At 33.8% G+C, this 26,947-nt stretch overlaps 1 protein-coding gene across 2 annotated transcripts in view; it reads left to right on the forward strand.

The window, feature by feature from the left end:
- Positions 1-26,947, forward strand: part of LOC128891680 (cerebellar degeneration-related protein 2) — a 125,461-nt gene that overhangs the window by 20,807 nt on the left and 77,707 nt on the right. The window contains exon 1 of one of the 2 annotated variants that reach the window (XM_054151369.1): positions 15,402-16,130. The exons of the other annotated variant lie outside the window; for it this stretch is intronic. Coding sequence (XP_054007344.1) covers positions 16,055-16,130 — 76 coding nt within the window. The 5' untranslated portion in view covers positions 15,402-16,054. Of the gene's footprint in view, positions 1-15,401; positions 16,131-26,947 lie in introns of those variants that run through there. 2 annotated transcript variants of the gene reach the window in all.

The raw sequence follows: 26,947 nt of genomic DNA on the forward strand, positions 1-26,947 counted from the left end.
ACTGTACAAAGTATGTACGAGCACAAATCAATTTTTTATCATATCACAGCTATTCTCCTAAATCGTGAATAAATTATAACTTTTTTTAAAAATAGGTAAATTTCTCCGTGAAATTCAGAATTTTGTTTCAATTTTCATTTGAAACATCACCTTGAAATATCAACAGAATCCTACTATTAGGCCACAGCCACAGGTATTTAATTTCAGAACATTTTTGGTCTTTCACACCACATATTTTATTCTCCCTCGTGCAATTTTCATATTTGCATCAACGTCGTGTTTAAAGTAATTCGAAACGTGCAACTCCACGGATTATTTTCATCAGTGCCTTCTAAAAACCCGCTTGCCTTCATTACCCCCGGGAAAATTAATGACAGCGGTACGACTTGTACTTTCCACTACCATCTCCTGCCTAGTGGTAGTACTCATCGCGTTTTAAGTTTTAACACACGATAGGTCATCGTAATAAATATACGTGCCTCCGTTGAAAAATCTCCGTTTCGGATGCCGACGAGTGAATATTAATAATTTTAAGTAGGTGAAGAGGCTCAAAGTTTCTCTCCGCAGAGAGGCTTATACCAGCTATCGTTTATGCATTTACTTCATTTCCTTAATGCAATGTGGAATACAAGTCTGCGTCTCGATAGTAAAATATGAAAGGTTCGAATTTTAGAGGTTTAACATTTTAAGTAGCAATATAATAGAACAAGGTATTATTTAAAGTGACTTGGCATATCTTTATTAAATTTTAAATATTTAGTGTCCATGAGATTTGAGGGGGGGAATTGTGAGCTTACTAGAGTTAAGTTTATGCAAAATTATTTCAAACGGAAAAACACAGGGAGTCTCAAGCTTTATGATTATTAGCGTCGTCCTTCCATTACAGTAATAATTTCATATAAATACAAAAATGTAATATACATTTTATAAAAATATTATCAGGTAATATGATATTATTCTATAGTTATAGAGTATTAGTTCCTATTTCACACAGTATCATCATTTACGTTACTCGATACTTAATTCATAACGCATCTTTTCCTGAATCGGATAATAATTTTGTTTTCTTGTAGGAATCATTAAATCTCCTATTTATACATTTGTATTTATCATTACTATAAAAATCGTTTCTCGCGTACTTGCTTATATACTTATATATATACTTAATGCTTATATGTCGGAAACTGAAGTTAATTTTATTCCGAAATATTAGAAAGAAATAATTACAAAAATTAAGATTAGGTAAAAGAATAGGTATTAGTTATTCTAAAATAAAAATCACGAATGGTCAAGTGTTTTACAGAATGATCGTTTGAATTATTATCGCAGATAGCAGATACCTTATCGCCAAATACTTAAGTGTATTTCGTTGTAGGTAAGAGCGTGCACTGATTTCATTATGCAAGTAGATAGAGAGCTGATCGGTACAGCTACGGAAGAGTTGGAAAACAGATTCCTCTTCCGTTTCTACGACTAGAAGCGATCGCCCCGATTTCACGCTGTCACTTTTATTCGATGCATCATCTAATACCTACGTATTAGACGTGTTTACCTCTAAGATCACGCAAACTCATTTCACGCTGACCTCTCGTAGCCGAGCACCAAGTCACTCGCGTGTTCTAATCCTCTCGTGCTACGAACAAATTGCGGTTTCGAGTCTTGTTTCAGGAAAAACATAATTTGAAATGTTCAACAAATCATTTAGATATGCTTGTACGCAATAATACGGTTAGCAATGTAGATTCCTTAAATGTTATGCAGCAATGTAAAAATGAATATGATATAAAAAGAAAAGAGTTGATGTACTTTCATTGCCAAAAAGAAAAAAAAAGGAAATTAGTTATGAAACTTAAAAGTACTCTTCAAAATGAAATCATTGATCAATAAACTATAATATCATACGTATTATGTTATTTCATTAATATATTATATAGATAAATATATAAATATAAATATATATATAAATATATATTTGTATTATAAATTATATATTTGTATTAGCAATTTATATATATATATATTTGTATTATAAATTATATATTTGTATTATTAATTATATATATATATATATATATATATATATAAATTAATATTCTTATAGATCAATACTTTTTTTATTGGATTCGTCTGGTCAATTGTTCGATTAAATTTGTATAAAAAAAAAAATGAATTATGGATCCTAATACCAATGATTAATTAATAAGAAATCTATATCCATTTAATTATACAAATTTAAGATTGACTATATATGTTAATTCATGAATTTATCAAATATGTCACAAGTAAATATAATTCCACTAAATTAACAAGATTAATTACTTTATATTTATTAATACATAATGATACATGATATGTATGATTACATTCTTTCAATATATAATCAATTTATATATTATATAGATAAATATATCTCATCAATTATTACATTATTTTTGAGTCGTATAAACGAATTTACCGAAAAAGACCTAAAACTAAGGTCGAAACGTGTATTGTATGCCTGAGCATCCTTGTTCTATGTTCAATATATTCTACAATTATTACAATAACGTTATTTCATTTTGTATAAGTGTATATACCTTTTGATTATATTTAGCATGTGTTTATTACACTAGTTTATATCATAAATGCATAAAATCCGCGGTCTACTTGTCAATTATTACATTATTTTTGAGTCGTATAAACGAATTTGTCGTAAACGGTTTAAAAATAAGGTCGAAACGTGTATTTTATGCGTGAGTATCCTCGTTCGAGCTAACGTGTTTATTTTTTATTAAAAATTGGCTATACACGCGTTTGTCAGCACCAGTGAAAAGGTTAAAGGGAAAAGCATGTTCGACCGTAGCACGTTTTTCTTATTCTCACTTGCAACCCTGCACAGAATCAAAGCCGACGTCCCGAACAGAACTGTCCGATTGCAGCTACAAGATTGCAGCCGCAAGAATTCAAGCGAGGTTCTTCGTTTCCCTTCCCACTCCCATCGCGGCTTTTCCTTCTGCGTTTAGCAGGTGATCGATACCCGCGATCGCCGAACATGCATGCCAATTGGATAAATCACGACAAAGTGTAAACGTTTCGATTCCAACGAGTTTTACGCATTTTTCTCCCGTCTCGGTTAAGCTCGGTGGCTCGTAAAAGCCGGCGCGCAGGTTCCTCGCGCATCTTAGTTAAGGGATTAGAAACTCAGCGATTTTCTCTCGTTAAACGGGGATCCGAGGACGTAAAAACGTCATACTTCTTCCCGATGGAACTTGTTTATCGCGCGGTTAAAATATCGCACATGGGAACACAGTTACACGAATGATTAATCACCATGAATAATCCTTCGAGATTGAGTAATTGCACTCTAATGATCCATTCATTTTATAATTAATTTTGAATTATTTACGTAGCTTAGAGTAAACGCGTCCGCGATGATTATTTTCAAATACGCTGATTCACTTCGAATATTGATCATTCGAATTACTTATTATTACCTTATTTATTGATAATAATCCATGTAGATGTTTTTACTTGCAAATAATATTCCTACAATTCTCATGTTAAAGGGTAACATGTTAAAAACAAAATACTTGATTAAAAATAAAAATACCTGTGTGAATCTTTATATAACGGAATGGACAATATTGAATAGAATATTAAAGCTAAGCAAAAGGTAAAACAGTTTATATTATAAATACAATTATATCTTTGTAATTAGAGAGAGATGTAGAAAACTAATTTCTGAATCCAATTAATAGCAGATACACAAAATGTCCCAGAATTAGTATAAGAACTGGAAATGGTGGGTAGCTGAAACGATTCTGAATCATAATTTCCTTTGCAAAAATGTCGGATGGTGCTTCGTTTTTGAATTATTAACGAAAAATCATCGACCTATCACAGCGCCCGAGTAGTAATAATTCAAAAACGAAGCACCATCCGACATTTTTACAAAGGAAATTGTGGTTCAGAATCGTCTCAGCTACCCTCCATTTCCGGTTCTTACACTAATTCTGGTATCAACACTCTGTATATATTTATTTCAGCTTTTCAGCCAAGAAATGGACTTGGTTACATATCTAACAACCATTTTCACATTCTCACACATTCCTCCACACTTCTGCTTTACATACTGATCCTATTACAGTAATTTTCATTATTTTTAGAGTCTATCGCACTAAATTCCGAAGTTGCATCATTTAATACGATGCAAATCCTGCTTGAACATTTTGTAAAAAAATGACTGTTCCTAGGTATATCAAAAACCTACTCTGTTTTCTTAAATTGGGCATTGTAAGTGGATGACCAACAGCACAATTAACGGATTCATAAATAGGGTCTTGATAGATAAAGTGATAACCTCTTCACGCTCTTATCCATATATTTGAACGTTTAATTTTTTCTAATTATAATTACTGTCAATAACAACAAAAAAATTTGATAATAACTTATTCAGTACAGAATCCCTCAACAAGAGGAATGAAAATTGCATGGTTTGGCTGCATCGATAATGTTATTTCTGATGTACAGTTATAAGAAAAGTGTGAAGAAAAATCGTCCCTGAAAAAGTTAAAGTTATCCAGGTGTTCCAAGCTTGAGTTCTGAATTTTAGGAGCACCATCAGTCACAAGTCTTTGTGACTTTATAACAAACGTAAACATCCTAATGCGTGGATAGGCTTAGTGATAGGCTTATCGTGACCCTGGAAGAACTTACTTGTTTACCAGACACGATATATTATCGTACATTTAACGTACAGTTCCAGAAACTGACAATTTTTTCTTTTTCTCTTAACGAAGTTATATAAATATTAAAGGAACGAAAACGACGATCGTTTAAACTTCATTTCGGGTGATATACACTGATGGACATAATTATACGACACCCCATTTATTTAAAAAAAAAAAAAAAATATGTATAAGCTTGTATACGTAGCGTAAATGATGATGGGATGAAAGAGTACTATTCGCGAGCTCCATCACAATGTAAACAAACACAAAGCGTCGAAGCATTTCCAAGAATTGTAATGTTTGGTTTCTTCTGTAGAACAAAATTATAAGAGATTAATGTTAGTCGACTACAGACAGTCGTTGAATCTAAATGTATTCGTGTGTTTCGTACTGTGAATTCTCTATTATAGTGACTTTGTTAGTATAAAATAGAAAAACATTAAAACTAAAATCATGCCACATGGTAAAGTTATAGCTGAACAGGAAAAAATAGAAATCTTTCAAAGAGGAGCAAAAGGAGAGAATTTAAAACAAATGTCACTAAAAATGAAAAGAAGTAGGTGTGTAATTCGTAATTTTTTAAATAATCGAAAAAATTACGGAAAAAAGAAGAGATCTGGAAGACCATCATCCCTTACTTTAAGAGACAAAAGAGCAGTTTTAAGGTGTGCATCAAATTCAGCTCTTACACCTAGGCAAATTTTAGTAGAATGTGGGTTAAAAGTATCTGTAAAGACTGTAAAAAGAGCTATACAAAAGACAGTATCTGAAACGAAAAAAATTTGCTGTTAAACCACCTTTGTCGATAGTACACAAACAGCGTCGACTGGATTTTGCTCTTAATCATCTACAGTGGAAGAAAAAATGGCGGAAAGTGCTTTTTACTGATGAAAAGAAAATTAATTTAGATGGACCTAATGGTTGGAAATATTATTTTCACGATTTACGATAAGAAGCAAGAATTTTAAGTCGCCGTCAATGCGGTGGAGGTTCTGTGACGTTATGGGCAGACATCGGGTATAATGGCAAGACCGAAATCAAGTTCATTGATGGCAGAATGAAAGCTATTAATTATTTAAAACGAGTAAAATTTCATATTCCAGCAGGACAATGCAGCTGTTCATACAGCTAAAGTTGTAAAAAATTATTTTCATGCTCGAAATATACCAATTTTAGATCGGCCAGCACGGTCTACGGAACTCAATATTATAGAAAATGTGTAGGGTCAGTTGAGTAGAAAAGTATACGAAGGTGGCAAACAATATAACAGTCTTAATGATCTGAAAGTAGCAATTCTGAAAGGTTGGGAAGACTTAGATCAAAAGAATATAAAACATTTATTCAAAAGTCTACCGAAACGAATGATCGAAGTTGCTCAAAATAAAGCAGGCTCTACACATTATTAGTACTTCAAAATGTGTATAAAATTTCAGAACTTTTGTACATTCTCTTTTTCTTTTAGGCAGCGTCTTGTAATTATGTCGAATCGAAATTGTATTATTTTTGAATCAATTAGAAATGTTTTATCATTTTTCGCAAAATTTATCAAGTTGTTATTAAAAAGTAAATCATTCCCTTTTGACTAAGTGTATTTTAATATAACTACATTATTAAGTACCTAAACCAATATTTTTCGGGGTGTCTTATAATTATGTCCACCAGTGTAGACCGAATGGGACCAGCGGGTTTAATCATCGAAGTGATTCGAGAGCCGATCCTGTTTTACAAAAGTAACGTAATGACACCAATAAAAATGAATTCGCGATAACCGCTATACCAGCGGTACTTGAATAGTGACCGCTCATTATCGAAGCGAATATACCGCGGATATCGTCGAATTTATGGTTGAGCGCTTTACGTGTTGATCATTGACGATAAGTTTATGTTTACGATCCACGACGACAGCTGGGCGTTAGATTAACCGTTAGCCTCGCTTAAACATTTATGCCAGGAGTGTAATACGCGATAGTGCAGGAACGATGATGAATGACCGAAGGAGTACCATCCTGTCTTTGTTTGCGTTGCCTTTGACCCTTCGGTACATAAGGTGTAGAAAGTAGCGATGGGAACGATATCGGATCAATCGATAGCTGCATAAATTACAAACTAGTATCGAAGGGTATGAAATATGCGTACTCAGGGACAAAGAGATGGCGTACACTATTATTTTGCATTATAATGCGGTTCAAGAAAGCGTACACTTTTACTGGCAGGCAAATTTAAAGCGTTTTGCCTTGGGCGCCAAGATTTAATACAGATGTGTAATCTGGGTTAGGTATACATTTAAATTATTTTATACATATGATTTCATTAAAAAAAATATATTATATATATATAAACAAATTAATTTTTTTTAATGGAATCATATGTATAAAATAATTATACGTTATTATTTTTTATATTTATATACTATATATTGTAATATAGTATTTGTTTAGAATGTATCTACAGTAGCACAATTAGACTTATAATTAATTATGATCCCTACGTAAGTGGATTACCTTGAAATTCCTCTTTCATTATGCTAATGAACAATTGTTGGCTATATTCAGCCTATCATTCCAAATACGTGTCGGAATAAAACCTTCATACTATTATACTTTGAATTGTCTTTGGATTTATGAAGTTGTGGACAGCTGCTTTCATTAATATGTTATCGATGCTGTTATGGATAGTAAACGTGACAACAGTACAAATAAAAGTACGAATTAAACGTTAGACAAGACTTTAATACAAACTAAATTGTTTGATGTATTACATGCAGTTGCAGTCCATTCTCTATTGTACAAAAATATATAAAATACAAATATAAATATTACATAAAAATAATATCAAATATTTTTGTGAATTCAAATTTACCATTTCGTGTATGTTCTTTTATGGATGTTTACGAAATATCTTATTAGATAATTATTCTCGTTAAAAAATTGGGTTTGGAGAGTCGAACACTCTAATCATAATGTGAGGAAACTGTCGACGACATAAATGAAAATACTAAATACGGCGTACTTGTACTTCGTTCAGAAGTTGGCACTAAATATTATGCGTGACTGATATTATGCGCACACGATGAAGGAAATTACGTATGATAATTCGTGTGATCTCGCATGTCACCTACTTTCATACTGGTTTTCTGCATTCCTATTAGTTGCTACATTTACGCATACTATTCGCATACCTGACGGAAAGGTTGTCAGTGTCAAATAAAATCAACGTCAATCAAGTACTTGCAGAGAAATCAAAAAATAAAACAGCATTCTTTCGCTATTTATTTTCAATTTTTAATTATCGATTATTTTTAATTATCTAAACGGTGATAATCCTAGAATTTACGTATTAACATATTATTTATTGTAATATAGTGTATATATAATACAATATTATAAAGTAAACATAATATATTGAATATATTGTAAAGGTCTTCTTTTTCTGATTAAGAAGATATATTTTGCATATGTTTCACTTTTCACTGTTCGTTTCACTCACTGTTTAGTGTAAAACTGGAAGCTCTGGTGCTTTTATATAATCGTTAAGAAACCTCATAATAATTTACAAGTAAAATTATTATTATTCCTAGTACGCAGATTAAATCTTGTTCTGTTTAATTATTACCTCTTATGAGGTTCAGCATTGGAGCAAGAGGCGTTTTAACAGTCAACTGACGTCAACTATATAGACGAGCGAACTGTTTTGCATTGAAAGAACCAACGTAGTATTGCGGAGGAATACAATTGCTTTCAAGACAATGGCAGAAGTCCATGGATTACCGTGCTTAAAATTATTTTTTCTTGTAGTTACGTATTCAATGAATCAAAGTTCTGAAATGTGCAATATTTTCAAGGCCATCGTATTACGATACATTATATTATTATATTTATATTGCACCATTGATCTACAATTCATAGTTTTACAATAGGATTTTATGGATAAATAGAACATTCGTTTATAGCACTGCACACGTTTGTCTCGAAAATTAGTGAATCCTTTCAAAAAGTATTAGTTTTACAATCATCTAAGTTTGCATAGACAAATATGACATTAATTTATATCACAGCATACACTTACCTTGAAAGTTAGCGATTTTGAAAAGAAAATGTTAATTGTACAATAACCTATATCATGATTTCACATTAATTTATATTTTCGTAGACAAATAGAACATTCGTTTATAGCGCTGCACGTATCTGTCTTAAAAATGAACGATTCTTATAAAAAAAAATGGTATAAATAGTTCCGCACAAGTGCAATATTGCAGTCAAGAGCATTTGGACTAATATTCTCATAGTAAAACATATTCTACTCCAGATAAAAAGTCACATTTTGATTGCACAGAACTTTATTTCACAATCTGAAATTCGCAATTATCAAAAGTCACGTAAAACGTAATATTTCAAGCTGAAAATCTCGTTCGCAAGTGTACCGTACATCGAACATCTGCTCAATATTTGTTTACATTCGTCGTTCTCTAAGAAACTGTCGAGAAGTAAGCGATGAAAAAGTTAAATCGCGTTCCGTCACGGAAGGTCAGCGACATCAGAGTGAAAAGTGCAAAAAATTACTTTCTACTCGCACGTGTCTCTGCTTCGCCAAAGTGCAAACCGATCAAAGTATCATTTACGGCGTTAAACGGCTCTGCTATGGAATAACTATCGTGCCTTCGAAGATAAGATTCGGTTACGCAAACACTAAATGACCCCCGTGTATAATTGTACAGTCATGTTTGTCGTCACACGTGTATGTATGTGTTCGTGCGGTCTCGACGCGTGCGCGTATTTTTATGTTTCGCGTTTTTACAACCATCTCGATCTCAAACATTTTGCATTAGGCGAAACATATTCTCCATGCCACTAACTTTAGAGTATATTTATTTTTCACGGATCGCCCTTGTTTTGGTTGATTTATATTAACTTTTTCGCTCTTCCTAACTAAAATATTCCCATCAATTGTTATAGACAAATTTGCTTTCCACTTTCACAAAACTCTATTTCGATTACACTTTATTCGATACTTTTCAAAATGACAACAATATAAGAAGTTAAAATCGAAAACATACGAGTCATGGTTAATTCAGAAACATCTAATTTTCCTTAATGTGCAAGATCATTATAGATACATACATTTTAAACGACAGCGTATAAATATGTAGATTCAATGGTCACTGCCAATTGATATAATTTCCTGAAGGGGGCCTACAAGGTCGAATCATATATCGCGAATAAACTTTGTTACGTTAAACATCAGATTTTCCCCTAAACGCGATACTAACTACTAATTCATATACGTTACTTAAATACATTTAATATCCGACTCCTACTTACTTTTCGTATAAAAATAAAATGGTAGATTTATATCGAACAATACTTACCAATTCGAATATTTCAAATTCCCGATTGCCAAACTGAGTGCCATCTGTTTACCTGGCGTGAAGCTTTATTGCAGTTGTTGAACAATACGCATGAGAAGTTCGAGAAAGTTTCCGTGTTAGAACACAGTCAAACGACATTCCATTTGTCGGTAAACGCACTTAGAATGGTATTGCCACCTTTAACGTCTCTCACAATCGGTGACCTTCGATTCTTCCAGGTGGTTAGCAGCTTTTATATTACATACGTTGCTTCGAATGTGATTCAATCATGAACAGTTACGTTAAACGTTACGCCACCAGCACGCGTTCCATCACGAGCAACGTGACATATTCCGTACAGGGAGATTATAAAATACAGTATCTAATCTTTTATTAGTGCTCTTTTAATAATAGTACACATCCAAAGATTATTAAAAATATGTTGAAAATTATTTGGGTTCGGTTAAATTATTATTAATTATTATTATTATTATCCATATTGGCTGGTATTATTTTAATAACAGCTTAGAAGGTAACTTCGACTCTGGACTTGTACCAAAAAAGTCTCGTCGTGTGTATGATAAGTTAATCACATGTAAATTATCAGACACAAAATACGTACATAAATCATTTGATTACAGAGAGTTGCAAGTATATTCTGTTTTAAAATATTTTAGACTAGGAACAAACCAATTTAATTATTATTTTATATTATATACAATATAAATAGTACATACTGTCATAGATAATTGTATTCATTTTTGTCTATGTATTTTATAGCAAGAATACTCCATCTTGAAATATTTTGGATTCAGAATAAATCAGTTTTGTACTGTATACAATATAAACAGTATTATCAATATCTACAAAATACATAATTGTGTTAATGTAATACTCTTGTGTTTATCGTGTTAAACCTGAAAAATTTGCGCAGAGATCGAAGAAGCACGTAATGCATTGGAGGTTGAAAAGAATAATATTACGAAAGGTTAAAAAAAAACCGACTAGTTCCTGGCAATTTAATGGAAGTAGGCAATTAAGTCGCCCTAGATACTTCTACGTTGCGGTGAGAGGCAATTCAATCAAACTCACCTTAACGAAAGTCGCTTGAACCAACCAGTTTAGGCGCGAAAGCGACATCAGTTCAAACGGATAAATGCGTGGAAAAGTAAATCGCTCCAATTCCATACGCAATCGTTGACGTTGACAAATTTTTCAATGAATGGGTTCGCTATTCACTTACGAAGCATCATACAATACGAAAGGAAAGTATCCTACTGTCGTTAGCATACATTACTATTTATGAATATGACAAAAGGTCAAGGATGGTGGACAATTTTAAGTGTGAATCAATGTATGTACAGCTATCTATGTATATACAATAGTGATGAATTACTATCATTAATATTCTTTCAATATGTGAACATGCAAGAATTTCTGATTAGAAAATGCTATGTCACAGGTAGATGATTATGATAAATAAGTTGAAAATTTATGTGATCATACGCGACTCCAATATTTGATTTTCTATTTTAGACATCATGCCTATTTAAAGATGGTATTTTTTAAGCAAATATATAAGTTATCATACATACAACATAAAACTAGCTGTGCCCCGTTAAATTCAAGATAGAAAAATGATCAACATTTCCTATTTTTGAAAATGAAAGCTCTCGTTTAATGATTATTATTACCCATTCCTTAAATTTCATTTACCGCTATATTTATCGTAAATCGTATTATCAAGAAACGATTACTTTAATCGCCAATCGTCTTGAGCAATTAATTTTATCAATCGAGTACGTACTATTAACCACTAGTGCTGAAACTGAGACGTGTTTTGATACCATCGATACATTTACGTTTGAAATTGATATTCCTGTATGAAATCATTCTAAGGAATGTCTTCAAATGATTTGAGACTGCATGGGACCCACGACATCGCATCGATGGTATCGGTACGTATCGATTACATCGAGTTTCATACCTGTTTAATCACGTTCATAACTCATCAGAAATAACAGGAGCGATGGGAATCGGTGTGGATTTAAAATATAATTAATGGCATTTTAAAGTTCGACTTTTATTAATCTTTTGTTGCTGATCGTGCTACATTTCTTAAACTCAATAGAAAGAAAAAAATATAACAGATATAATAATAATAATTGTATTAACATAATGATTCTTAAATTGAATAATATGACGTTATAGAAAGGAATTACTATGATGTATTTAATTTTAAATTAAAGTTCATCATTGAGACAAATATAACATATATAACGATAGTAATTATTCTAATATAATGATTCTTAAACTAAAGAAGTATAAATAAATATACAATATTCAATAATAATAATTGTACTACTAGAATTGTTCTTAAATTAAAACAATTTGATGTTTTAAGAATAAATTACTGTAATTCATTCATTTGAATTAAGTTTCATCTTAATCTGTTCGTTATTAAATATTACAAGACAATATTTCCCTAATGCTTCATCACCAAGTAACTTTGGTTTTTATAAACAATTATAGCAGCTTGACTTGAGCCATGCAATTCATACAAAATTACAGAATTGTATTTCAAATATTTGAATGATCAATTAACGATTGTTTTTGTTGAAAATTGCATTTGTCATTCGGGTGGAATGACCGCATGGACTGGTGCACATGACGTGTCAGCTTGTCTTCCTCGATTAACAGGTTAAATCGTATCTGTACCACAAGAAATGTCAATATGTGCATCTTACTAATACCAACGATTCCGGAACGCTCGTAGGATTGATACGTATCGATATTATCGTGTATGTCATTAATCCCATCGCGACGAACCGTGATCCTTTCTGACGATTCAATTTCTATCGTATCGCTTAATTGATCAATCAATAGGAGCGTCGTAGAATCCAAACTCTCGACGGTAGATTATTTTCATAATAATTACGTAAGTTCATGTAAATATTAGAGACAACGAACACAGTTTCGTTTATAGCTGTAATATATTTAATAATATTCTATACAAATAAATCATACTTCTATTTTGATTTAAATATAAGTATTATACATAGAATTCCAAGGAACTTTTATCTCGTCACAAATTAACGAGAATGTGGCCACCGAGGTGCAATTTTTTGTATGACAATGAGAACTGAATTTAAAGATGGATGAATATCATTTAAATTACAAACGTTCAACAGTTTTTGTTGGATAAAAGAACACTCTTAATCCTTAGCAGTCCAAGTATTCCTACCAGGAACGATAACTTCAATAAAGAATCAAGATATACACATTTCTAATTCACTCGTAGACTTTTTTAATTGGCGTAGAGTAATTTATAGATCTGTACGAATCTTTTTGGTCTTTCATACTTGAACTTTTTTTTCAAGAACGAAATTAGGAATTCACAAGGGGATTTTCATAATTTAGTCGTAGATGAGTTATGAAGACGATGGCGTGTTTCACAGAATTCAGATTTCGCAGAAAATTTTTTTTTTTTTACAGAATTCATTACAGAATGCGTTTTATCAACGCGTTACAAACTTGGACCACTAACAATAAGAATTAAGAAGCCCTCAGGGGCTGCAGTTGTGATTGGTCGCAGCTGCAGTACGGGTTTGGCGAACCCGAGGTACCCGAGTCTCTTGTAGGCCCATTGAGCCTTACTAGAAAATAAAGTAATAAGAATATAACTAATCATTCCATTTTGTGATGTTTTGTAAATAATAGGGCAAATATTGTAGATAAAAGTGAAATAGCCTTACATGCCTCGAGAACTATTAACTCTTTGTAGTCATGTATACATTTTCTAGATTCTTTTTTTTTACATGGTTTTATTTTTCGTCACATCTGCTGGTTGGTAATTAGCGATGGATTTAATTAAATTTCTGTTTGATTAGTGGTACTATATACTATTCTAGAATTTCGAGAGCTTAGTGTCCTCGAGATAGTTGATGGTGTTTTGCACATGATTCTGGGTTCAAGTTGTAATTTCTTCTCTGTCGCCCAAATCTTCTGCACTCGTACATTAAGTGGTCAATTGTAATTTCCTTATTACAGGAGTCGCAGTGGGCTGGGTCTGTTTTCTAGATTCTTGTACATATTGTAGATAGATCAGGGGAGGATTATTGCTTTCATTAATTTGTATAAACGATAACCATTTATCATTGACATAAAAATAATGTAAAAATGCGCTGGTCGACAGAAGCAGACAGGCGCCACGGTTTTCTTCCTCTTTCTAGCTGTAGTACAGCCAGAAGTCTGGCTCCCCTACTCTATCTATAACATCGCTATAGTTCAATTCTTTATTTAAAATTTTCACTTGAGCACCCGATAAGTTGGAATATTTGTTTACTTAAAATAAACATTTCAATTCAAACAAATCAGTATATACTTTGTTACAAAATTTTCATTTCTTGGTGCATTTCAAGTTTAACCCTTTCAGACCTGAACTTTGTTTCTAATACTAATGTAACTTAATTTTTAGGGTTAACTCGTACTAAAATTAGTATGGAAAAACTAAAAACAAAATCGTAATGTAGTTCTCGAGGAAAACTGGTCATTTTTCATGTGCACAAATAACGACATTCGCCTTAAACGATAGCGTCGGTGATTTTTAAATTTTGCGTCCTTAACCGTAAACGCCAGTTCCGAAAGGGTTAACGAAGACAAACTCCTCCCTCGTCAAGGCTATTGTTGTATGCCAACATAATTTTTGTATTAGCTTTAGTTAAGATAACTCTGTATTCTTCTCATCCTCCGTTAAACTCCAGCAGCAAACATTTCAAATTTCTTCCTTCGATAACTGATGATTTCATCCTGACTAGTCATCCCGGACCTCGACCTCGCTACCTCTCCTTTGCCGACCACTAAACTTAAGATAATTCCTATCCTTCCATTTTCTATCTTTTCCGAACCTATAAAGCCCACTACTTTTCCCTTTGAATCAGAGAATCGTCCGAATCGTCTCAATACGAGGATCTCTAGCCAGTGCCACGCGTATACCTTTGTTAACTTCGTTCGATTCCCCTCGACGTTGTACTTGTTGAACAATAATAAAGTAACGAATCAAGCGGAATACAACACTATCCATAATATCTGTACGGTTCGAATAGGAAAATTGTCGAAGCTCGAAGGGCTCAGACCGTAGAACCAATTAACGCGCCCATTCTCTCCCTCGGCATCGCGTAGTCAGACGGGAGCGAACAGGAACACCCCAAATCGTCGATACACGTCGGCGTCGCGTCGATAGCGCCGAGGCGCACAGACGCACCCACACGTTCGCGGCGTCCCTGTCTCTCGCCTCTCGTCCGTCGTGGCATCGCATTGTCGGCGCAGACGCCGTGCCAGCGCTTATTGATCGCGGCTCGGCGGTGCTTGGTTTGTCCCTGCACGCGTTATGCGTCGTCGTCTTTCGCGACGTAGCGACGGTGCTGGACAGGGGTTCTATCGCGTTTCCGTCTCTGCACGACAGTACGAGCTACGAGGTATACCGAGGACGGTGTCAGTGACTACATACGGCGTCTGCTTTCGATCCCCCCACCCTGGGAAGTGCGCGTAGTTGTTACGGTTCGGCTATCGATCGACGATCAACGGGATGCGATCGAGGGACGCATCGAGCGCAGTGTGAGCCGGGACAGCCGCCTGGTCCATCCATCCGTTCGGAATCGGGAGGAGGTCCTTGAAAACGTCCAGGATCGTAACGCGCGACCGGCCAGGTGGTTCTCGAACGATATATCTCGCGGTCGTCCTTTCCACGTCGAGTGAAAGTGAACGGGTGGAAGCGTTCCCGAGTCGACCGGATGCACGGCCGACAGGTGCGTTCGTAGACGGTCGCTCGGCGCACAGCCGATACTCGGTAACGATTGGTTCGAATACGCCAACTCCGACCAATCGTGTACGCGCACGGTCCAGGCGGCTTTTCCGCGATCCCGAGACACCGATCGACTTTCGTTACGGCGACCCGTCCCCGAGGAACGCGAGGACCCCGCAGGCCCCTCGACAAGGAAACATGAGTCTGCTCTCATCCTCCATCGGCAGCGTCCACTGCCACGCGGACGAGGAGACCGATAACAATATGCTCCAGGGTAAATTTCATTCAAAACTTCGTCCGTACGGTAGTTCCTCGTTTAAAGATCGAAACTCTGCGCCGTCCGGTGCCCTTAATCGAGGCGCGCTCCAGAATCTTCTCGCGACCGTTCGAACTTTCATGGACTTCACGTGCAACGTCGAGAACGAGCGAGATACAGCAACAGATTGGTCGGCATATCGATCAAGTTTCACAGAGATGGGCAATGTTTACGACATTGTATTAACAAAACTCTTAATACGGGTTTCATGCTTCATCGAGTAGATGAATATTAGCGACGAAGTAGAGGGATGGTATGAGTAGGCATCTGGAAATATTCACATTAACTTATTGAAATTTGCTAGCCAATTTGGTTTCACTTACGAAGTTTAGTAAGTCAAGGTTGGCTTTAAGGAGAGGCTTTAACTTGTTTTGTTTGAATGACAGATGACGAATCAAAGCACATTTTAGTGGCTCGTTTCGATTCAGTGATTATTAACATACTTTTTTATTCATTCGATATGGAGTATAATTTCATTCTGGAGTTCAAATTTCAATTCATTAGTCGTTACTCTCTTCTTCATTATTCAAGATCGTTGTGATAAGTATTTTATTCAATTTTGAATTAAAATTTTGTATATTTTGCGTGTTATCCTTATGGAAGCAACGCTAATCCATTTAGTAAAGGTTTCTCTATGAAAATGATGATAACGGTAACAACAATAATAACAATTTACTAACGAGATACTATAAACGTATGTTTACAAACAAAAATATACTTGTCGAATTGACTGAGACTCCTCCTTTTCGAAGTCGGTTAAAAAGAGATGATAACTTGCCTCTGTACAAGTAAAAATGAACGTTGACGTGTAGACAGATTGGAACATTTGTAAATTCTACATAAAATCGACAAACCGTAGATTCGTTTGAAATTTACGTATTATAAAAGCGGAAAGGTACGGAGTGTCGTAGGGTAGACATTGCAATCGATCAGGCTATATTTAGACTGCGGATTTTATACGCCTATGTCATGTATTTGCATGAGAAAAATGTGCAGAATCCATGTAAAATATATTTTACACATCAATATAATAATATTAACACTTTACCTGCCAGAAGCCTATTTATAGGCTCTTTAACAACACTGTTTACCTCCACCTGTTAACTTTCCTGTTGGTTTTCTATTTACAATGTAGAATATAGAAAATCCTCCTCCAAGGCGCAGACTCCTAAACAAGCAGGTAGCTAAAGTGTTAATGCTGCATTTCGCATAAGTGCATTATCTCGAGTACGTCTATATTACGTATCTCGTAATCTGTAACACCGTAAATGCACAATATCCGCAGTATAGATATGATTTACTATAATCTATTCCAATCACTTTAGCGCGTCTCTCATAGCGATACAGTGATATCGAGATAAAACTAAACATTAGGTAAGAAAATTCTAAATTTCGAAATAAATTGTCCCCTACTAACGTATTCCTTCAGCATTTGAGAACGTAATGTTAAGAGAACAATACAAGTTTCGCAGTATGCGTCAGTGCCGTGCCAATACGCGAGCGGCGTCGCTTTGAAGTTCGGTCAGCGGGTTTTCAATTACGCTCCTGTCGGCCGCTTGAAATGACGAGTTACTCGAGCACGAGAAACGTAAACAGGCGGTGGTAGCGATTCGGTTTCTTTAATTCCGTGCTGAAATTCTATCTTCGAGCGAGGAGTTACCGTGCATTTATTTCAGGTTCACGCTCAAGGTCGACGCAGTTGGAACCTCGCGAGTCCTTGGAAACGGGCGAGTTTTCGTAGCTGACCTCGAGACGCGATCGATCACGTCCTCCGAGAGCATGCTCGTGAACGTTGGCACCAAACCCGGGCAAAATTTTAATCGAATAATTTAGAGGATGGATAAAAATAGAACACACTTATCTCCCTACTTACGCGGAAGAACGCTTCTTCCGCTCTAAAGCAAAATCGTGGCTTTTTCGTACGAAAAAACGTGCAAGTCGACGAAAATAACATAGTGCCCATAATTTAGAGAATTATTTACTTAAATTCGTCTATTTCAACGTAAAATGAAGAGATAATAGTAACGAAGAATAACAAATATTGTTCGTTAAATATCAAATATATAAAGCTGTATATTATAATTTTAATTTTGGTTACTATAGACATGACTTTTCTTTTAATGTAACTTTTTTTTTTTTAATTTCTTTTGACATGGTTAAACCTGTTAAGTTTTAATCGAATCATAAAAATGCCACGTAAACTAATGAAATATCATTAAAATCTAATTTTTGAAGAATTCGCAAGAGGGTGTCTCGTCGATTTTTGCCAAAAACTAAAATTGTCTATAATAATTATTTTTCAGTTCGTCGGTCAAAATGAAGCATATTTCGTTTAATAACACGTAGGAGTATTGTCTGTCATTTATGAGAAAAAAATTTCTTAAGAAAAGAAGAAATATGGTTTGAAAAAAATGACCCTTTAAACAAATATTTTATACAAAAGTTGTACACCTCGATGAGACATAGAATTGCTGTCAAATATATTTTTTTCGAGAGACAAATATTTTTCGAGGATTACTTTCCTTGTAAGTAAATTTTTTAAACTTTACAATGGCCCTTTTTACGAAAGTAACAAAAATTTCTTTGTTGTCGTGCAAACACTAATTAGTAAACACCTAATACAATAAAATTTCCTACAATAAATGTAATAAATCAAATTCAGTACAATAAATTGAATCGAACAAGCGTAGCAGTATAAATCTTATGGAATAAATTTGAAACTACGTCTCTAGAATAAAGGTAGAAAAAGTTTGCTGCTGACAAATTCTTTTTCTGTAATAAATGATATGTTGAATATTCCAGAACAAATGCAATAGAATAGTTGAATAAATCTGATAGAATTTTGAAATAAGTTTCTACAATGAAGATAACAGAAACATGGTGCATGGAAATTCTTCATCTGTTAACATACTCCAGAACGATCCGTCGCTAGGTCGAATGTTACAGTTACAGGAAATTGGTTCTCGAGGAAGTGAAACCCTTCCCGTCAGACTACCAGTAGGCCTCTTCATTTCTGCCAGTAAACAATAGCGTATCTGTATCATTACGTCTACCATTGCAATTTATACAGCAATTATAGTTAAAGATAAGTAACGGCTGGAACATTTGCAAAGTTATCCCATTGGAAAAATCATGCGATTATGAGAAAAATAACGGTGTACGTATCAATTGTGGTACATTCTCTCACCGTGTATGATTCAATGAAGAAAAGAAATTTATTCTTCCTTAATCGGTTGCATTTTAGCATTTTATAACATCGTTCGTTGAACTTCACACTTCAGAAGTTCACTTATTCGTATCCATTATTTTGTTTGAAATTAAATCGACAATCTAGATGCAATTATATGATTTTTAATAACGCGCAAGACTGTAGTAATTATCAATAATTATTATCTTCATTGTCAGTCTGGTTCAATTATTTATTCTTTTTTTCTCAAACTAATATTAATTAGAATTTATATTGAATTTCATTCGATAAAGTTTAAATATTTGCTTACTAGGATTGATCTAAAATCATGTGTTAACATTGTTCTCTTCCCTACGCGTCAATTATGTGTACTTTTCTATATGTAGATTATATTATACAAATTATTAACAATAATATAGAAGATATACTATACAAAGGCACAGAATTAATTTCTACAATTAATACAATCTCATGACTATCAAGTTTAGACTTATTGTTAGACTACGTATATCGGTTCACTCTAATGGATATCAGATTGAAAACTTAGAGGTTGTTCATTCGCCATAACAAAATTACAAGTAAATCAGTTAAACATTTAATTGAAGAATATCAGGGAGTACAACGCGATCGAATAGAGTTTCAACTTTTAAATAGTATCCAGACAACCTTAACAACAGAAACGAATTCCTCAAATTAGTCAAGATATTAATGAACTATAAAACGATAAATAAATTATAATTAAATTGTAGACATTGACGTGGTCACTAATAACCTTGTAGATGATGTGATCTTAAATAAAGTAATTAACAAAACAAAAGTTACAAGTAAATACTTTAACTTAAACTACATTTACAAACGATTAAGTATAAAGACACTGAATTAATGTCTGCACTCAATGCAATTAAAACATTATGCAGGCATATTTTCAACCACAATGAATACAAGTAATGCAATATCTCCTTACATTGAGATCCGCGCAGTGGCCATCGCGAGCACTACATAAATGTTCTTTACTTTCTGTATTGTGTAGTCCAGCGTCAGTTGAACGCATCAAGGCTTTGCTGAAAAGGCTCTAGCAACGGGGTTAGCGTCAAAAGCGTTAAGCATTTTCCTCGCGAGTCATGTTACAGGGGCTTTTGTTATACGATACTATACAAACCACGTAGCTATATAGTATTGCGTCCAGTTTGTCCGAGGGGACGAGTAGGCGTCGAAGTAGAAGAGTTACGGTCGCACGATGAGTAGACTTCGAGAGCTTTGTTGCGAATATCCAATGTCTCGGGTATATGGAATCTCTAATGGCTACAATTTAACCATTCGAAAGGCGACTGAGAGTTGCCACTTGGTATTACGCGGCAATTCGAGTCGGCGATTAGGAGATGATCAGTAGACGATGTCTTTATGGTAGATTTCTATGAAGCATTAATGGCAATATTGGTCTATAAATAGCCTGTTTAAAATTTATGTATACTTTTAGGAAAGTTCAAAATTTAATTTCATTGTTCTTGAGGGGGTACATTTGCTTTATCAGTTTCGAGACAATTTTCATGATTTGTTTCCAGCCGAAGTACGTCACATGAACTTTTAAAATCGGATAAGTTTGTTTCAACATGTATATTCAAGATTCTCTAAAATTTTGGCAGACTAAATTTGTTATTAATATAATGTAGTAGAAATATTTTTAAAGCACAAACAAAAATTTATTTATTTTATTTAAGATAAAAAAATACTTCCTTAAAGTTTCGTGTTCAATCTCCCTTATAAGGTAGCCTGTGATATAAATGGTTACAACGTGGGCAATTCAACATTTTTCTTAAATGTAATTTCGTAAAAATATTTTGAAGACCTTAACGAAAAGAATATACAAAATATCTATTCTTTTTCACTAAAAATTAAGCAATACTTTCTTAAAGTTTCGTGTTCAATCTTTCTGGCAGAGCGACCAGTAATATAAACAGTCACAACTTTGAAAATTCAACATTTTTTTTAAAACACAATGTGTTAAAAATATTTTAAAGATCTTAAGCTACAAAAATACTAACAAGAAAAATCTATTCTCTAACCCAGAAAAAAAGAATACCCTCTTGTGTAATGGTAAATATTAATCATATATGATACTCATTTTCAAAGTATAATTCGTAGTATAATTCATTACATTTTTAAGGGCCTATCGAAGGACTAAAAAGTCTCATGGTTCTTTAAGCACTCGTTCGTCGACCCTCTAATTCTTGTAAATTGTTACATTTTGAAATTGTATCGCATATATGGTTAGAACTATACGGATGCGCATATTCTTGCAACCTGTTATGCAATATGGTAGACAAAATCATTGACCATGTACGGTAAGAAATCATGAAAGTTTACTTCAGAGCCATGAGAAGATGTAATGGGATGGCACAATGGCATTGTGCACTTTTCTTCTCTTGGCTTTACTCGTTGCGTAACAGTACGCGGAGTTATAATTTAGCTGGTGCTCTGCCAGCACTTCAATGAAAATGTGAGAACCCCCTGACTTTTCTAATTAGCTCCACAATTGTCGAAATAGCCATTGTGCTTTCTGTCTCGCTTCGATTTAGCTCGCGTTTCCATTCTTAAAAATACCTCGACGCTAGCTTGTCATTTCCTTGCGTTTTAATTTCGTTTATAATGATATACACATATATATTCAGTTTGCCACAATTATTGTGGTTAATTGGCAAATTACCTGGCTCCAACTACTAATAAGTTATGATTTCTCACGTTAGGATGATCCTAATTGGGTTTATTAAAATATCCCTTTCAATTGGTATTTCAATATCAGTGTTTAACAATGTTCCATCGACATTAACCAACAGTTTTGTTAACTTTCGAATTGACAAAGTAAATAGATGCAATTTTGATCAGAAATAAAATAAAGGTCCAAATACTCAACAATTTTAAGTTATAAAGGAACTACAGCATCCAAATATCAGTATCCATCAATATTCCATCATCCATTGACCAAATCTTCCATCAACTTTCAACTTAACAAAGTAAATAGATGCAATTTTGATCAGAAATAAAATAAAGATCCAAATACTCAACAATTTTAAGCTATAAAGGAACTACAGCATCCAAATATTAGTATCCATCAATATTCCATCATCCATTGACCAAATCTTCCATCAACTTTCAACTTAACAAATTAGATGTAATCTTGATCAAAAACTAAGCAAAGGTCCAAACACTTCCCAACTTAAAGTTCTATAGTTTTAATCTCCTCATTTTGTGAAACTTTTCGTTCGCGTTATCAAATGACTTAGAAAACTCTTCCGCGTTCACCTTCTGCGATAAAATTCTAAAAACAACGAGTGGCTTTCTTCGTATATCAACAGATAACCTCCGTGATCCCCGACGCCCGGTAGGAAGTGAAAAACTACGACATGGAAATGTTGACACTTCTGGTGCACCTTATCGTGCATTCCGTTACGAAAATTGCACGATAAACGCAACTTTCACGTTTCGATGTTTTTACAAGTTCCTAATGCGCTATCTGATAGCGACTAGAACTTTGTATGATGGAGAACCAGACAGGTTAATATTTCAGCTTTATTACATGATACAAGCACGATACATGAGGCTAATAATTTCACACTTGATATGGCCGTGTACACGAGGGAAACTCGAGTATGTTTATGGAATTACACCATCGATTCGTTACGTATAATAGTAATGTGCTAACAAACAAAACTGTTCTCATTGTGTTTCATATTAACGCTTTATGTACAAGGAGCCTATTTATTGGTTTTTTAACACTAGGTTTACGAAGCATGATCATTTCTAGTATTTTTACCCATTCCTATTATCACGAGGTTTTGCTGAAACTTGAAATGTTTATATTTTTTGCAAATCACTTATTCTGACTCTTATCCCTATAAAAAGACAAGTATATATCGAAATTCGATTTTGAAGCTACTTCATTAATTGTAATAAATCGACTTTATTTAATAAATTCAGTGATAGAAATCTAATGAGAAATCTCTGTAGACCTAGTGTAAACAGTGTCTATCTACAGAAGACTATTAACTGTGTCGTTAATAGTCCTCGTACAAAGCTCAATTTCAGGTAACAGACAAGACTTTTGTTATACCTAGTAACAATACGTAGGAATTAATTTATTATTTAGTATTAATATATACCAGCATAGAAATCCTCGTCTGAGTTCTAGACTGGTTCTAGATAAACGTTTTTCTAAATAGTTACAATACGTAGAAATTAATTTATTATTTAGTATTAATATATAGTAGCATAGAAATCCTCTACTGAGTTCTAGACTCGTTCTAAATAGACCTCTATCTAACCAGTTAAAGTGTTAATTAAAAATAAAATCCTAATTTCCTCTTCAAAAAGCCGTTTATATCTTACAGACAGGCTTTGAAAGGCATCCACAAAAATTTCATTGCAATAAATGGAGTTCAAATAAATGGAGTTTTACTTTTGTATTAGAAGATCGAAGTCTTGAACGTTATCGTGAGAAAATGTGTTTGAAAATAGGCGTGAAACTGATAAATTACACATCTCATTGAGACTAGGACCCTGTTAAGGCAGACTTGCTGTGCCATATGCAGAGAAATACTAACTACGAAACAAAAACCGGCAGGAAACGCTACGTTTCCTATAATTTCCTGATATTTCTTCTATTACTCGAGTAACTTCATTTATTTGTCAGCAAATTAATTGCACTCCGCAGGACCTTTCACTGTCGGAGTGGATAACTTGTAATTTAACCAATCGTATTCGTGATAATATTGATTAATGTTTACGGTACTTTCTTCGGTGAAAGGACGAGGTGCTCTAATTTAAAGAAGGGTGTAACGACCCACCGGTAAAATTCATAAAGAGGCCATATAATTTGGGTTATTATTTCGAAGCGAGCAGTCCGTCTGTCGCGAAAGTTTATTCATAACTGTTATTAGTATTAATAGTCGCATAGATTTCAGAAGTAAGTACAACTTACGCTTGGTGCGATCTAGAACGAATCGCAGTTCTCTTTTTTTTTTTGGATATCATTTCTTATACAGCTTACGTTTTGTTTGATTTCTGTCCTCGGGTTCTGAAAATCAAAACAAACGGAGGTTAAGAGGCAAATAATTTAACGTATCTGTATTTGACGTGTAATCGTTAATAACGCTATGTATAAAAATTTAGTTGCGTAAAATGTGTAGATGGATAGATAATGGATTCCTTGTCATTTTTGCTTAAAGAAGGATCACTTACAAATCATAAAAATAAAAATAAAAATAAAAACAACATTTAACCTATATTACACGCCTCTGAAACAAAAACAACTGAAGCTAACTATAAATTAATAAATTCTGCAGCTTCGTACTCCTACTGTTTTCCCAACACTCCCGCCGTCCTTTTACATTCACTCATTCCGGTCCTCTAACTGAGAAAAATGTGTAGAAATGAAGGTGAATTGACGTTGAGCATCAAACAAATGTGCTAATACATGATAAATGAGAATATTGAGATAATTGGGTATTTATGCGAACATTGTCGCAAGAACTTATGTATCATTTTTAATTCTTATGGAATGATACCATGCAATTTCTGGAGCCACGTGCCAACTGTTCCTTTATCATCTTACAAGGTTAAACCTTACCAGGTGTGGGGTACATTACATCGAACTTTCCGCGAAAGCCCACGAATGTTCCAGTAGTAAACACCTGTCAACGTAAAAAAAATGCTTGGATGTAAATAATATTAAACTCTATAGAAAGCTTGTGAAGTACAAAACTATAACATCAGTTACAAATCTTTATTACAAGCTCATTAGGATATAACATACCGACCATAAGTTGATGATTGTTCTTAAATGTAGATCGAAGAAAACCGCGAATTATATAAAAAGAAACACGTAACATTATTTTATCGTAGAAAGCTTTTATAATATAATTAATCTATGAAGTATAGCCTAGGAAATACATAGAACAATATAAGAAAGTAACCGAGTATCGTTATTATACATATATGTATACAGATCTACTTAAAATTAAACTTAATATAAGATACATAAAAATCAAGCATTTTATAAAGTTAATTTCACACAATCATTTAGGTCCTTCTGATATCCATCGCGTAATTATAATACCACATATTATAAAAGGACAAAATTTGTTGAATATGGTCATTGCATAAATACAGTAATATACCAAAGAAGAAACATCAATTTAAAGAAGAAAATACAAGATATCTAGATGTTCTTGATACTAGGTCAAATTATTATATCAGAAAGGGCTATAGGATTTTGATTTTCTGAAACTTGACTTCTTTATTTTTAAATAAAAGTACTTATAACCACAATTATATATAAAAAATGATATTAGAAAGGAATTCCTAAAAGAGGCTATACCATACAAACAGACTCTAAAATGAATCATGAGCGAGGCAAAGAAAAATCATCTGTATACTATGATCTACTACGATCTATAAGTAACACCTCTATCGGGCCAGCAAAATTATCATTCTTCAATCGACTAAATAATGTCTCACTCAGTATAACTAATTATTTCGTTCGTTATCATACAACCCTGAACGGAAAAGCAAGTGTATCTCTGACCAATTGGTGACAACTCGAAACTAGTTAAACCGGAACTTCGTTGGTTTGTTGTTGTATTATATGAAATCGGAGAGAGTTCGTTTCTGAAAAATGTTCACCGCCAATGCGCTTAATGTTTAACTGTATATCACCATCGGCAAACGAACCACCGACTTTCCAAGTTCATGTCCATCGGTGCACAGTGGAATGGTAATTAGAATGGACAAGCTTTCAAACAAGAGTCGAGATTCCTTTTTTTCTTCTTCTTCTTTTTTCCTTTTTGTTTCGATTAGCTCTCACCGAGGGCATCGATTCATCAACCCACGTGCAGGCTACTTATCGATTAAACGTCGATCAGACGTCGATTAAGATTATTGGACCGCGCGTTAGTTCCGCAGACTAATTTGTACTCGATCGTACCGCCGCGCCTGTTATTTACGTAATTTTTTGGAAATCGCGACGCCCGACTTTAATCGGCGCGAGATGCGATTGTAATTAAGATTTCTACTCTGACGGAGGTAGATTACGTTGTAGATAAACATAGGAAAGAAATAGAGAAACTACAGGCATTAAATAATATTTGCAAATGGTCCTTGACATCAGGATTGGAAATCTTCGAGAAAAAGACTTCGTATATGTGATCATTAATGGACTATCAGGCTCAGGCATCCTACCTAAGCTATATTTAAATAACCAACAAATTCATGTGGAAAAGTGAAAGAAAATAGTAAGATTAATCTTCGATGCGAAAGTACCATGAGAACTGCACATAGGAATGCTGGAAACTAATCACCGATAAAAAATCAAAATAATACAAATATTAGCATCAAAGTCGTAGGAAGAAACTCCGAAAATAATATTATAAAGGTATGAACCATTTATGAGACTCAACCTCGACCATGACGCACCAATATATTATTTATTACTGCTTTTTGAATAATTAAAAACAAACTTCATAGAAGTGGACTTAGACATTTAGAAAGCACCAATATATTATTTATTACTGCTTTTTGAATAATTAAAAACAAA

This window comes from Hylaeus anthracinus, unplaced genomic scaffold, assembly GCF_026225885.1.
Source record: "Hylaeus anthracinus isolate JK02 unplaced genomic scaffold, UHH_iyHylAnth1.0_haploid 12002, whole genome shotgun sequence".
Taxonomy (NCBI): domain Eukaryota; kingdom Metazoa; phylum Arthropoda; class Insecta; order Hymenoptera; family Colletidae; genus Hylaeus; species Hylaeus anthracinus.